Consider the following 15,805-nt stretch of genomic DNA (forward strand, 5'->3'; position numbering starts at 1 on the left):
ATTATGCACCATTTTAGACTTCTTGGCAGCCCTCCTCACCTCGGACAAAAAAATTAATCTATACGCTAATATTACTATATTACAATGATAATCCTATTTTGGACAAGGCCTTTCTGTAACTATATAACGTCGTCTTCGTTCTCTAGTCCTTCAATCGCTGCTTTAATGACATGACTTGCTTTAGGATCCAAATTCAAAGCCGACGTAAAATATTTAATTGCCGTTTGCTTCTCTCCTCGGGCTTTGAATAATCTTCCCAGTAGAAAGTGCACCGATGACTCGTCCGGGGCTAACGATAATACGACTTGCAGCTCAGAGAGACAGGCGTCAAACTGTCGCATAGTCATGAGCAGGCGGGCTTTTTTGAATCGCGGCATTGCACTTGCTGGGTGAAGCTCAATCGCACGATCATACTGTATTAGTGCCTCTGGGTACATGCCCAGCTTCTCCAAGACCATGGCAATGCAAGATATCAATACTGAATTACCTGGATTTATCAAAGCAGCTTGAGTGAAATGTTGTTCGGCGAGTCCGAGTTCCCCTGTCTTGAGAAACAACATCCCCAAACCATACCATGCGTTATAGTGCCTCCAATCCGCACGCATTGCCAGTCTATAAGCCATTTTGGCATTTCCATGCTCTTCATTAGCAACATATTCATGACCCTGTAAAGTATACGAGTAGGCAAAAGTGGGATCAATTTGAGCTGCACGACGAAAACATTTCAGCGCTTGATCATGATCTTTTTGTAACGAAAATGAATTGCCGATCGCAATCCAGGTTTGCACACTATTACGCTCAATATCTAAAAGTTCATGAGCAAGAAACCCTATCTGCACTTCTTTTCGCATATGCCATAATAATGTTGAGTAAATCTCCATATCTTCTAGCCTCATTGGACTTATTTGACGGAGCTTACGAAAAGCTGTTTCAGCTTCAGAATATTGTACTGATTCAAAATATGCTCGCCCAATTTTACCCAGGGCATAAGGAGACATTTGTTGTTCTTGAGACAACGAGGAAAAGAATTTCAACGCGGATGAACACTCAAACTTAGACAATGCATAAATACCATTCGCAATCATTTCGTACAGTGAGAGCATCCGAGCTTCCATATCAATCCTGTCTGAATCGATGACGGCTTTTTGGAATTCATCTTCATCATCTCTTTCTATTGTTGTTGCTGTGGAGTTAGCAGACACGCTGACAGGGCTTTCATGAGCATTTGCAGTTCGGGTCTCATCAGTTGAACCGGTAGTAGAAGAAGGAAACCGAGATCTCATCAATCCAACAGCTCTTAATCGACCTCTCAATGGATGTACATCTTGCTGTACAGCAGGAACATTCGCACCTTGTCTAGCGACAGGTGTCTGCAGGCTTGAGTTGCCATTCATGTTGGTCGACGCAGTAGGCGTAGAATCCGAATGCAGCAGACGTGCGCTTCGACGAGTATACTCGCTCTGCTGACGTCGAAGTTCTGTAGCATTTGCAGTTTGGCCCGATTCAGAAGACCTAATAGAATGTGTTCGTTTTGGCGCATCCGGAACCTGAGGCTGTGACTGTCCTGAACGAGTTCGAGTCCGTACCCCTCGGGTTGTAACAAAATCGGTATCTGGTGTAGCAGCAGATGCTATACCCATGCTAACGTCTCCATCTGCGTCGGAAGCAGTGTCACCGTGTTGTCTAAACCTGCTCTGGAGCGCATTATTAATAATTTTACTGCTGTTTATATCAGTGGATTTCGAGTCTGTGAATGGATCATAAGATGGTGTGGATCTTTCCAATCTTACAGGCCATTTACTTCGCGCATTCAGCATTGCAGGCGTGACGGTGTAAATATTTGAAATGTGTAATTTCACACCTAATTTGCATAAACCTTCAAGGGCTTCCCACAGAAATGGATTTATGCTCAATGCAGCCGAATAGCATTCTGCTGCTTCTTTGCCGTCTCCAAATAGCCTGTACAAGTGACCTAATAAACATTGGATCGCTGCTAGATCCGGCGATGAACCGCGCCGTGTATCGCTATGATCATCTATTAAAATTCAAAGGTGAGAGGTAGAACGTAAATCACAAAGCACGCCAACACTTACAGATTTGAACTCCAGCCTGTGGCCAGATTCGCCTAACTTTCTCCAGAGCTCGACATCCCATTCGATACTTTCCTAGCTTTAGGCAGCACAATCCAAACACGTATGCACATCCAACATGGTCTTTTTCGTTCGTAAGGTGCATCGCCAATTTGTACTTATGGGCTCGATATAAACAGAGAGCGTACAGGTGCACATTCGCAATATTATCTGGCTGCTCAGTAACTAACCTCTCAGCGGCAAACACTGCACTTTCGGTCAAGTCATTATCCAAGGTATACCAGATCTGCAACCGAAACTGGTCGCTTTGATACTGCTCCAGCTGCTGTTTTCCTATCGCCATCTATCTCTCTTCTGCTTTCTATCGGAACTTCTATTCGATTCAGTATCAAGCCCGATTATCATCTGTATCCATCACTAAGCTCTTCCATTTGTTTACATTGGGACGTTCCAGTACTCGTCTGGTTTGGACTCAAAGTGCCTTCTGCTGGCCAGCCGCTTACACATGTCTCTATTAACAATGGGGTTTAGTCTTCTGGTATTCAGTGTACATGTCAGTAAGCCTGCCGACATGTAACAGACATCTTGACAGACAAAATCCTACTGGTTTTGTCTTGAAGCCGAACACCACTTATCAGGTGGCGATTATTAGCGGATGTCGCGTTGTTAGCAGCTGCAGGCAATTGAGATGACTTTGTAGCTGCCGAAACCCCGCTCGCCGGCTGCCACACCTTAATTTTTAGCGAAAATGAAGTTTTCCTACTGCTGGAAGATTTTCATATACGACGAGTGGTTTATTTGATATCGTGTTGTAATAATAATAATAATATAACATAATGTAACATAATAAAACATAATAAAACAAGCATAACAAAATTCATCATTGATTGCTCCCAAGACTCCTGCATATAAAAACAATCCCCCAAAAGTATATAGTATCAAAAAAATAATTAATTAAAATCAGTTTTTCTTGCCTCACATCAAATCAGTATAATCCCCCTTCCAAAATTTGCAAGGCTGCAATAATAAATCGAATTACCGCCGTGATTACTATACAAACTGCAATCTCTTCTCCTTTCTTTAAGCTCAACGATTTTCGCTCACTGACTGGGTTGGGTGTTCGCCAGACACTGACGCAGCCGCGGAGGCAGCGGCCGAAGCCGCCGCTGCTGCTGCTGCAAGCTCCTTGTTGAGAGCGGGCAGTCGACGACGACGAGCATTGATAAACCAGTTTGATACTTGATTCATAGTTAATCCTGTCTGTTGAATAAGCATGATTTTTTCTTCCTCAGTCGGATAAGGATGTTGAACATGTGCATTAAGCCACGATCGCAAAATATCAGTGACATGTTTGGGCAAGTTTCCACGACGTTTCTTATGGACCTGCATCGACGAAACCAGATCGCCGTACGGAGAATAATGAGCATGTGAGGTACCAGGAGCCATACCAGAAGGAGAAACGTGTTGTAAATGTTGAAGACTGTGTGTTTGCGAGGCAGCTAATTGGCCTGCATTCAAGCTTTGAGAGTATGGAGAAATTGCACCTGCAGAAGGAGATATGCCCATGTGCGGCGGGAGACTTGACTGGTGAAGTTGATACATTTGTTGCTGTTGCGGGATATGCTGCTGCTGTTGCTGTTGCATGTGCAACATTTCATTGCTTTGGGCGGAAGCATGCTGCTGTTCATAAGCCCCTGAAGTGGGAGTTGAATGCATATAAGGCACCTCTGGAGCGTATCCAGCCGCTGTAGTATAATATGTTGAAGCGGGTGGTGGAGAATAGGTACCTGGCAGAGCCTTTGATCCATAATAGTCTTTTAGTCGCTGGTATTGCGAGAAGTCGTCTGGACTTGGCAATGATACACCACCGTAATAAGACGACCGGGGCTGATACTCCAATGGAGAGACATTATAAGATACAGTAGAAGGAGTTGAGGCTGTAGACGCTGTCGACGCAATAGACGATGCCGAAGAAATAGAGTAAGATTTGTGTGAATCAGCAACCGAATATCCATATCCACCATTGTTACTGTTACCGCTCTCAGAATTCCGAATAGCTGAGGAAGGGTGAATGGGCTGTCTGTACAAAAGAGAGTCACTCTGCGTCGATGAAAGTACGGGTTGCGCAGATCCTGCAAGCGTCGAGGGAACCTGACTTTGAATGGAAGGAGGTTGAGCAGAAACTGAAGACATTATTTGAGAAGGAGGAGGTGGTGGTGGAGTAACAAGCGAGGACGAAGGAGCATAACCATGTAAAGCTGATTGCGGATCCTGGTAAGAGGACGCGACAGTCGTCATGTCGGTGTTGTATTGGTAAGTCGTGTGAGGAATCTGCTGAGATCCAGGAGGGATGGTCGAGGACGGAGTAGAGGAGGAGGTCGATGCAGATGCCGACACAGAGTCGAAGTCGTGGTAAGGCGAGCGAGAAGCGATATAGACAGAAGAGCGCGAGTCTGGCGACTCCGAAGGATACATGGATGAGGAACCGGAAGAAGAGGCTGAGGAGAAGGATGAGGATGAAGTCGATGATGATGATGATGAGGAGGACGAAGACGAGGACGAGAGTAGAGAGGCAGTGGAGGAAACGATGTCTTGCTGTTGCTGCTGTTGGCGGGATAGAAACTCTGGAAGCACTTCTTGGAGCGAGGGAAGCTGAGTTGCAGGGAAAACGACAGTGCTGCTACCCATGGTGGGGAGGAATAATTATATGAGGGAGAGCATGCACTATCAGTGGAGTCTGCAGAGGTGAGAATGGAAGCGTGTGTATATGAAGAGTGCAGACGCTAGTAGAACTGAGGACCAGAGAGAGAATCGAACCGTGCGAGAGGGATGCGACGAGCAGGAAGGGCAGTATAGAGTAGGGGAGAAAGAGAGAGAGGAAGAGGAGGGAAGGTAATAATATATGAAGAGGAAAGAGAGCCGACAGACAGGACAAGGCAGATTAGAGTCGGACGAGCGTTATTGGGCAACTTTGTTTTTTTTTGGGGGGGAGGAGGGGGAAGGCGGAGATGAGAGGACGAGGGGAGTAGTAGCTGATGGGACAGTAGCGAGGATTTGCGGAAGGTGCACGACAGTGAAAGGGTAGCTAGCGGAAGCAGAGGTGGTAATGGTGGTGGTGATGGTGGCAGGCTTGAATAGAGTTGTATTAGAGGATAGACCAACAGTAGTTCAACAATAGTGGGTTGTAGCGGATCGTAGCCGTCATGGCGTAAGAGAGATGTCTGTAATGAGGGAGAAGAGCTCCGACATCCAGAGCGAGAGCGGAACGAGGATGAGAACGAGAACGAGAACGAGCAGGAGCAGCGCAGCAGCAGCAGCGGCAGAAGAAACGCGGACGAGGACCAGAATGACGAGGAGAACAAGTGTGCGTTAGGATGAGCTGGATGCGCCACTCAAGCCACTACCGCTACAGGTATACTCGGTATTTCGAGCGCAGCTTTGGGTAGACAACAATATACAGAGGGAGCTAGTGTAACAGATCAGAAGTATGAGGGGTGAGAGGGGCCGAAAGGAGGAACTCGCCGGTAGAGAATTAGGGAATTGAGCTAGGGAAAAGATAGAATGAACAAAGCAAAGATATTATTTACTGACCGCGACAACGATGAGATGACGAGATGTCCTGCATAGAATAGCCGCGGACAGACGTTATTAGTGACAAAGATAGATTGGGAGATACGCGGAGGTACCTCAGGTACGCGCTGCGGCGTATGGTCTTAGCTGGGTACCTGGCTCACTTGGGCTGACTAACGCGAGCAGACCGAACTCTGGAACAAACGTCCAGTTGTCGTGGACTGCTGTAGCGGGAGAGTGGACCAAGGGACAACAAACAGTCGTCGGCCCAGGGAGAGAGCTGCGGAAGTACCGGATGGGGAAACCGCAGCTATTGCGTGTCAAACGAGCTCTTGATGGACCGGACTCCGGACTGCGTGGTCGTGCACGAGTTAGGAGTTGCAAAGGAACGACGTGCGCAGCTCTCTTGAGAGCTTGATTGGGAGGTCTGTTTGACATACAAGACGAGTGCGTGCTGCTGTCGCGGAGAGCGCGTATGCTGGAGATACTAGCTCGCGATTTCATTATTCGTTGCCATTCATACACGCGCATGTAGAGCGCGAGAGCGAGAGCGTGAGCGTGGGCGTAAGAGCGAACGTGAGCTACATCTACGTGCTTTGCACTTACTCTACGTCGTTCATAAACCAGCCACCAACGATGAGTTCGCTTTTACTGCTCTTTTAGGCGCCCAACCAGTAGGCGGGATCTGCCGACTAGCTTACCGGCCTCCCGTTTAGTATTTGCCTGCATGCGTGGTGGTCTAGTCGCTGCTGATCTTCCTGCTGCTGTCTGGAGTCACATCTGCATCCACGACGGGGCCCATTAGGCTTGGGGCAAGATATGTTCTTGTTTTGGCGTGGGATTTGGGGCAACCAAGCTTCGAGGAGTAGTAAGTGGGAGTAGAGATGTCTCTGCTGGGGTGTCTGAGAGACATGGACGATCATGCTGGTGTGGAAATTACACGCAGGAGAGAGGTGTGGTGCAATTGTAGCAGCGGCAGCCGGTAGCAGCGATAAACCAGCCAGATTGGCTCTGTTTGTCCCCTCTGTTCGCGCACAGACAGAAATAGAAAGACAGACGCGCTGTAGAAAATGGTTGTACGAGACGACGACTTGCGGTTGTTTCTCTCCAACACCACATGTTGGCTGTAATTTGAGAGATACTCAACAGATTGTGTTGACATATTGGCTAATCGCAGTTCAACGATTCTGCCTTGTGTCTCCACGGACGATCGGTTTACATCAGATTAGTCAACTAAGCGTTTCCACTGAGCAGTTTACTACTGGTCCCTGTGGTCTGGTCCGGCAGGACGTCTGTCGCTAATCCTTCCCAGTCTTGCCCGCACTCTCTGTTCCTGCATTATCACCGCTGCATGGAAACTGACTGCCGTCTGTCTTTCGGGCATCCCTGCCGATCGATTACTATTTCAAGACCCGTGTCCTAGCTACATCTGAAGAACATCACCGATGCTCTGCTATCCTCCGCAGTTGCTTGAACCGAATCTATTATCATGACACTACATAATCCCTCGTCAGCCAATGGCGCTGCTGTAGCTATAAACAGGCGGCATGGATTTCTGACGATAGCGGTTGCAGGCCAAAAATGGATTTATGTCTGAGGTATGAGAGGCCTGTAAGAAATGTGTGTTTTGACTTTTCGAACAGAACGCAAAATCAGTACGCACGCAGCTTCTCCCAGTAGTTACCGTCTGCATGTTTACTAGCAGTACGTGCGACTGGAATTATTCGAGCGAGTTGCTTATTTCCATGTCCCAGCTGCGCGCGTCTCCTAAAAGCCCGAGAGATGGGATGAAGTGCTGAAGTGTAATTTGCACTTGTACTTGTCGTGCGGGTGGGCTGCTATCTATTGACCTTGCGGGGGGGGAGGGGGGGTGTGATAACCAGCAGGACTAATCTAATCTATTGTAGTCAAGAATAGTCGGGAGTACTCGTTTGTATCATGGACTATCGAAACGCTGCTGAGAGAGAGCTTCATAAGAAACGAAATCTTGTTGCTGCTGCGATGCTGCAGCCTGTGGGATATTAAGTTTTGATCATCTCTTGAACGTCGTTATCGCTACTCTCACGTCGTCCTGTCATTTATTCTTACGAATATAGAGTGATTGGTAACGACGTTGTGCCGACAAATCGATATGGTTGAGCGAGCAAATGTGCTGGCTGTGTGTGGGTGTGTGGTCGGCGTGTGGAGGAGATTAGGTAGCTGATTCTCGCTCTACCGCCGCACACACTCTCGCGCTCTCTCGTTCAGTCTGTCTCTTCTGTCGTTCGCTCTGCCAGGTGTCCGAGTGCGATGGCAAGAAGACATACAGACTTAAGAAAGGGGCGCAAACGCCACTACGGCACGGACGGGTAGACGTGAAGAGCGGCCGGTAAGTAATAGTCGCAAGAAGTAATGACAAATAGTAGTTATGAACATAGAGAAACAGAGGTAGTAATAATGAAAAGTAGTACGGTTGAAGTAATCTGGAGCCGTAGCAGTCTGTCAAGTCTCTTGATCGCTGGAAGAGGAGACAAGGGCGAGAGAAGACGAGGTATCTTTCTTTACCTCGTCCTTAGAGTAGGCTGTCTGTATCTGTCTGTTCGTATGTCAAACGAATTTGGTGCTACTGATGTCCGTCATTGATAGACGCTGATCCTGAACTCGGCTGAAACATAGCTGAGCTCGCCAAAGCTGGCTGATCGAATGTTTTACAAGCAAGATAGAACCTTCTGATTTCCACTGGCAGCACACTGGGTGCAGAGTACAGACCAGCGTCCCTGCTGTCGCGCGAGACCTCTGGGAGTCAAGTGAGCACGAGAAGGAGCGAGACAGCAGATCGAGCGTGCGAGGGAATGTTACTAAGGCTGAAAATTAACTCTAGCTGCATTGCACAGAACAAAAGCAACTCGATGAAATTAAAGTTGGTGCCGTGCGTTTCTCGGCCGACGTACAATCACGGATTGACACACGGCAAAAAACCCAGACTAGCGAAGGGGCTGCACCAGTTGACAGGTTTTTGACAGCGCCGTGAGCTGTTTTGACAGACTAACTAAGTTCAGCGGCGGGCCGAATATTGATCGGCGAACCGGCAGTGATGGCAGGCGTCGGTCATTTGGGGACTACTGCTGTTGTCTTTGGGAGAGTGCGAGGGTAGCTCGACTGCCCGTTGTACAGTGGGGTGGTCGTGGTTGTGGTCGGTCGTTGTAGTCTCAGTCTGTCGTCGCGTTCTGAGTGTGCTTGATTATGAACTTAACTGTGCTCGGTCACCGCTGGTCTCAGCTAGTCGCGCGACGCGAAGAACTAGGACTCAGTTCTTCTAGGCAGCTTCTTTTCGTGCGAGCTATTGTCTGTGTCTATTGTATGGATATATTTATCTGGGTATCGTTGTAATCGCTTACTTATCAGATTCGCGCCCACGTACTTGGGGTCATTGATTGCTGGCTGGCTGGCTGGTCTTACTGCGCTACCTACACCCTACGCTCCCACTTTACTACACTCGTCTCGGTCTACACACGCCCCGGTGGCGCTCGCTCTCCCTGCGACAGACAACTCAGACTCATCCAGTCACCACCACAGTCCCAGAACCGGACTTTGGCGTTCTTGGGGTTGATTGACTGGTTGACAAATTGTCTGGGAGCATTGATGTATGTATGCAGGTATGCAGGTATACTGATGTATGGCTATATTGGTGATTGGTAAATAAACGATGAGTGCTGTACAAGATTGTACATCGGATTTCTCGGGGTACTTCTTCCTTGTGTTTGTGTATATGCTCTTACATGAATGCTTCTGTGCTGTCGCGTTAATGACGCGCTCTTAGCAAACTACATCGGCTGTTCATCCAATAGAGAGCCTGTCCAAATTCAATCGAGTGTAATTCAATTCATATCCTTATTGTTCATATCATGAAATCAACCTCGTACTAGGCCTTTCAGGACTGGTGCCAAAGAGGATCTTTACACGGATACACATGGCTGGTTAATAATTGTATAATCCATACTTAATCTGGTCGCCTTTGGGCAGCGTTGCGTTAATCATAACTCTCGCTCATTACCTCTTTGATTTATTCCGCCATGTGTCATCAGCATAAGCATAAGCAGAAGCAGCAGCAGCAGCACCTAGCGACAGAAACCTACGTTCAGTTTACGAAATAGACCTATGAACACTCGGACTCAGGTCGTCTAAAGTTGCAGCTTCATCCGTATACGACTGACTGAAATTATTGAATTGGTTATCCCTATGGTCTGTGTCGCGTCTATTGTTGCCAGCTTGACGATAGTAACCCTTGCTGGTACTTCCTGGCTTCGGCTGGATCTGAAATCAGGCTTTGCAAAATTCGATGGCCACAGAGCGGTTGTCGTGGTTCGCTTTGCCTGTTAGTCGCTCAGGCAGAATGTAACAGGAGAAAGCAGCTACGAGTCCAAAGCGCGCAACGGTCGGTCGAGCTCTCCATTATTCAGCCCTGTCTGATTCCTCCACCTTACAGTTGCGCCTCTGCTACGATCTCCTAACGAATTTCAAACAACGCAGCCATCCTATCGAGCTGGTTTTGTAAATATGTGTAGACAAATGCCGAAAGGAAAGGAGCACAAACGGAACAGAACAAGCACATTGATATAATGCTGTCGACGTTTACAACCCTTGCTCACAAATATGTGCAAGATCTTTTTACTTCAGACAAGTCGAGCAGCTGTTATTTTTGTATGTAAAGTACAGAACGTAAAACGTGGAATAAGGATGGTTAGAGTTACTTACGCAAAGATAGAGAAACAAGGCACAAGATTAGCTTAACTGTAGTAGAGAGATAGACTACTTCTTACAGCTCCTTTGATCATCGCTTGTCAAAAACAGTCATCATGACGTCTCGCCTTTTCGGTCGCGCCTCTGTCGGTGCACGTGTTAGGTCGAGGTCCAGTGACTGCCAAATCAGTGTTAAGCTTCAGTATTACGCGGGACATGTCAGTCAGATTCAATAGTGGCAATGTATAACAAATCTAGACGGACGATCGATTGGTGTATCTACAGCTAGTTACATCTGGCTACATCCGCGATAAAACAATCCACTTCTCCGCTTAAATAAATTTCCATGCTTTCTTTTGACCTTGAGACTGTTTTCAAAACAGTCGCGTCCATCCTCGGATATAGTATTAAAGTTCAGCTTGCCCACCTCTCCTCGTTGAAGGAACTCTCATTGGTATCCAGAGCCAACGACTTGGGGATGGAGCGATGAGCCGCGTGGGCCCTGGAAATTCTTCTGCTCACAGGCGAAGGCCGAAAGTATCGTTAACGGACTAGGTAGATTCCTTCTCAGGACTAAAATTCAATCAATTTCTATTTTCTGCAGAATAGTCGTAATACAGATGTTTCGAATCGGTCAGGAACAGATTTTTTCTTAGAGAGTGCCGCAAGGCTGTAGTTTGCTCCGAACTGTATCTGTTTAGAAATGTCGCCTTGTCCACACAGTTACTATTTCAACGTTACTGGCCTTTCTCCACCTTTCATTTTGCATTCCATCTCAACCACCACATCACATAGTCATTTCTTTGTTGTAGATACGAAAGAGAATTTGGGCAATGAAACGGTAAGACGTTTGTCCTAGATCTGTCCGACAACGAGGCGGGTTTCTTGTCCCGAAGCAAATGCGGTTCTGGGAAGTGTACATACTTGTTGTCCAAAACCTGTGACCATGCAGTATCGGGTTTTTCGTAATGGCAAAATAATGCGGGTCTTCCGCTATGAAATCCAGTTTTCAGAATCTGCTGGAATGTCACGGCGCGCAATCGGGCCCGCGCGAGCGGAACGAATCTGCGAGTAGTATACCTAGATACTTGCTAAACTGTCTGGATTTGAGGTTCATCTTGAGTTTATCTCGAGCTGGCTAGGCAATTGATATATTTTAGAAAGATAGTGGTCCTGCTTTTGGGATACGGCTTGATCAGTCACTAATGCACTGATTATAGTAAATTGGTCTCAGACCTGACGGAAATATACAACATAGATCCTTCTAAGAAGTCCTCGTCCTCTTCCGGCATGAATACTTTGCTATGCACGAAGAGCTACACTCCAAAAGTATTTTTTAATACTGTATTAAATTTCCTGGATTGCGCAAATAGACTGCTCAGACAGGGCATAGCTGGCATTTCTCGCGCCGGTTGGAAATAGCAAAACGATTTGGTGCGGCCTAGTCCGATTTCCGGCTGAAACCGAACGAAATGACATATTATTATTCCCGCTCAATTTTTAATAGGAGTTATTAAAGTGCGACTTTTTAAAATTTTTCTTGTGCAATTCATTGTTCTATTGCGGCAGAGTACAGAGAGTGACTTGCAAGCCTTGATTATCATTTAGTTTCCACGTAACACCCGTCCGATCCTAATTAGTCCCAACCATAATTAGCCTTCGTTCCTTCTAATTTATCAGCGATGGCATTTGACCAGCCTAACAAAGAATAATCTTAATGCAAAATGCAACCCGAATTCATTATTTATTGTTGAACGACACTGGTGAATATCGTAACATCTTCGGAAACATGCATACACAAGCAAGTTGTGATTCGGACTGATTGCTGTCGATGGACCACCACGATTAAACAAAATCTAGAATCTGATCTCTCTACAGCAATTGAATGAATCAATGAATGAATCTGCAAAAAACGTAGACAATGCAACAAAATAGCTCGGCAGAACAATTTCCGGGAATATTCTAATCAGGTACCTCTTCGGTTCCAAACAGCTTAGGCTCGTTCAGCGGACGCAATCTGAGTCCAGCTGCCGCATCTGATGCAGCTCTAGACGTGGATTCACGGCTATCCTCAACCGGGTACAGTCCGAACCTTCTTCTACGACAGCACAGCGGGGTGGCCAGGCACACGAATCGCCTTGATTCAAAGTGCAAATTAAGCACGATTCTAAAAATAATATAGCCCAATGACATTGGCTAGATATATGGTGAATGTCTTAGAGATACTTACTGTATTGTAGAAGCGGGAAGTCAGCAAACTGGAGGATGCCCCCGATCGTGTCTGCATGTCAAACCAGACTCCGCAATCCATCCATTCCTGGTCGAAACCGGGACACAAGAGAGGGGCCACATCGTCTTCCATCGCAAGAGAACAAGACCGAGATGGTACGTGAGATGAGAGATCTTCTCTTCTCCAGTGTTAGTGCGGTGTTTTACTTTGCTCTAGCGAGAACTAACCGCTGTGAAACCTTCCTTGGTCTCTCGAGCGAGAGTATAAAGTCCCTAGAAAGGGGAGAACGATGGAAGAGGCGGGTTGCTATTAATGCAAAAATCTAAGAAAGGTCTTAGTTTTTTATTTTTCTAGTTTTGACATTTTCCTTCTGTTTGACTTTTATTTATTTTTTTTATTCGATCGACAAGACATCGTCCGGCAGAGGCCAAACTAAAGTACCGTCCTTCACTGTTAGATGAGCAACAACCGCAACAGCAAACAGCAACAGCAGCAGCAACAGTATCAGCCCGGCTCCTGTCTTAGCGGATGGGGTACCCCAAGAGTTATTGCTCCCGTTCTGGCTTGGTATGGACTAAAGCTCCACGTTTTTTATATATACAGCTGCTACTATAGCAAACAGCTGACTAGTCTGTCCGTTGGAAGATGTTTTAAAACACCTCAGCTCGGTCGCTCGGATTGCGCTAGAGTCCACTACTAGCTGCCACATTTTCTTTCTATTCTCCTCTTCGAACGATCTACTTTAGAGTGCAATTTCTTCTACTCTGCCGTGCGTTGGGGAGGGGGCAGGAGGCAGAGATGGCCCGACTGTCCATCGTCTATTATTCGTACGACTACGAAATACCGGACTATCAAACCGCCAGACCGCTGCCACTTCTTGTCCTGGCTTTGACGTGTCTCTTGCTGGTGCTGTCATCTATAACTCCAGCCAGCTCACGCACACGCACGCGCGCACACATACTTCCACCTCATATACTAATCCATGTACATATATAGATATATTCATATATATTCATATATATTTCTATATATTTCTTCATGCTCTTACACAGACCCACATGCACGCTGTCCCACGACCCAGAAAAACGCTACCCCCTATTCTGTCATAACGCACTACAGCTGTTGTCTCTGCAGACTACCATCATCCACTTTCATCAGTGCTGTTGGAACCCGTAGTCGGCCGCAGCATCGTCCCAGATACAAAGAGCGTCATCTCATTGTGGGTATCTTGCAGACCATTAATGCACGGCGCAGTCAAACTGTTCTTCTATTAATGGTCTAAAACGCTTTCTAGCCCATTATTCTCCGCTCGCATCAATTTTCTCGTTGTCAACTTGTCTGGAGCCACTAAAAGGAGAAACATTTGTTTCTGCTATCTGATTTCTCCGAGACCTGTATGCATGGCACAGGAACAGCGCTTCATCTAGTGATGCTCCATCGCAGCCCATCATGGCACATCGCTAGACGGAGTACTTACTACACTACATACACTACACCAACCGCTGTAGCTGGATATTCACTTGTATATCCACCTGTATAATGGATATCCCACACAAACTTTTTGTGTTCTCCCAAACGGCCTTGAATATACAAAATGCTCTCTATATTGAATGCTCCTCCACGATGAATACTCCTAGATACTACATACACCTTACTCTTTTCCACCCGGGAAACCTGTAAAACACGCCCTGCGAGGTCGCACTCAAGCTTCTTGTTTTTTAGTTGTCGCCATCTCTAGTATTCTCCTTCTTTTTTTGGTTCCTAACCAGAATAATAAGCTGTTAGCCCTTCTGACCGGTCGTAGGTCCTTCTGTATCCCCACTCGCAATAAGCGCACAGGAAGAAATGATGAAGTACAAATGACGGGCCTAGGGTCTGCTGTACTATTGTGCTCACTTGGACCGTCCCAACCGCTCCATGTCATCGTCAAGGAGTGAATAAGCTGGCCGGAACGTTTTGTGGTCGCCTTCTTCTCCACTTGCCAACGCTGGATTGCGGAAAGTATCTGTCACTCCGCCAAGCGAAGTATATCCCATATCATACAGTATGCAATATGGGACCTGGATAGCTCTTAGAAATAACCATACGTCCGCGTAATGCCAGTCGATGACAGGATGGACTCGCATGAACTTGGGCCATCCATGATCCGTCTCATCGAAATATGTCAGATATTTGCCATTCGGATCGGTTCGCCGTGTGCCCACCATGATCGCTTTAACATGAGGTTTCGCGTCGAGAAATTGCTGGAAAGCTTGTTTCATGGGAGAAGGCAAGCGAATCAGGTCCAGCCAATACGCACTCACGCATTCGTTTACAAACTTATCTACCTCTGGGAAAGCATGCTCGGAATGGATGTAAATTGTGTGGATCCGTTGGGGTGCAAATTCGCCTTTGTGATAGTGCATGCTTGCTAGTAGCAACATCAGCATTACCAAGCAGTCTTTCCCGCCATTAAACGATATCGACAATTCATCGTTTCTAATCTTGTTAGATCCTAAAGGCGAGCTAGTTGGTTTCTATATTTGTGAAATAATAACTTACGTATATCTCCGCAGAGCATCTCCAATAACCTTTAGCGACTCTCTTGTATGCTGCTTTGTCGATTTCCGCACAGCTGCTGTCGCCTCATCTTCATTATCCGGCTCATACCTTAAAAATTCGTCCACCTTCAGTGCAATCTCACCACATACGTGTATTAACGGGACAGTGGAAGGTGTAGATAAAAATTTGGGTCTCGAGTTCGTTCCATTGCTCGGAGCCGACGCTGGTGAAGGAGTGCCAGTTGAGTTCCATGTCGACATGATGTCAAAAGTTTTCTATCAAAAAGAGCCCGTCCGCGCCGAAAAAATCCCAAATTAAAAAAGCAGCAGATCGTTATAACCAGATCAACCGGTCAAGAAAGATCTGCTATGCTTTAGTGTTATTAACCGACTGCCAAAACCAAATCTGCTATGGCCTGACCTTCAAGAAGATCGGCAATATCAAACAAGCCCCGCGCACTTATCAGCCCAATTATAGCAAGCTTATCTGTCCAAAAACAACTTCGAACAGAAGATTCTTCTGAAATATTGCCAAATTGATGTTCGTAGATTCAACTACAGAAAGAGCCTAGCGATACACCAGAGCTACTTAATTAATCGAGACTCTTCTAATGACGACGGCTACTCTTCTGTTTTGCTCATCAGTGACGGCGGTG

At 46.6% G+C, this 15,805-nt stretch overlaps 3 protein-coding genes across 3 annotated transcripts; all 3 read right to left on the reverse strand.

Annotated features, from left to right (window-relative positions):
• Positions 1–30: 30 nt before the first annotated feature.
• V1516DRAFT_645187 (uncharacterized protein) lies at positions 31–2,900 on the reverse strand. The gene is made up of 2 exons (XM_066920166.1): positions 2,094–2,900; positions 31–2,035 (listed from the first exon to the last, which is right to left on the reverse strand). Exons 1-2 carry the CDS (start codon positions 2,431–2,433, stop codon positions 120–122), a joined length of 2,256 nt encoding a protein of 751 aa, XP_066779873.1. The 5' UTR covers positions 2,434–2,900; the 3' UTR covers positions 31–119.
• On the reverse strand, positions 2,864–4,939 carry V1516DRAFT_668323 (uncharacterized protein). The gene has a single exon (XM_066920978.1). The coding sequence runs from the start codon at positions 4,776–4,778 to the stop codon at positions 3,177–3,179; it is 1,602 nt and encodes a 533-aa protein (XP_066779874.1). The 5' UTR covers positions 4,779–4,939; the 3' UTR covers positions 2,864–3,176.
• A 9,240-nt stretch (positions 4,940–14,179) lies between these two features.
• On the reverse strand, positions 14,180–15,771 carry V1516DRAFT_668333 (uncharacterized protein). The gene is made up of 2 exons (XM_066920979.1): positions 15,151–15,771; positions 14,180–15,087 (listed from the first exon to the last, which is right to left on the reverse strand). The coding sequence occupies exons 1-2, from the start codon at positions 15,408–15,410 to the stop codon at positions 14,502–14,504; spliced, it is 846 nt and encodes a 281-aa protein (XP_066779875.1). The 5' UTR covers positions 15,411–15,771; the 3' UTR covers positions 14,180–14,501.
• Between the last annotated feature and the right edge of the window lie 34 nt (positions 15,772–15,805).

Source organism: Lipomyces oligophaga (assembly GCF_038497815.1).
Source record: "Lipomyces oligophaga strain CBS 7107 unplaced genomic scaffold V1516scaffold_1, whole genome shotgun sequence".
Taxonomy (NCBI): Eukaryota; Fungi; Ascomycota; class Lipomycetes; order Lipomycetales; family Lipomycetaceae; genus Lipomyces; species [Lipomyces] oligophaga.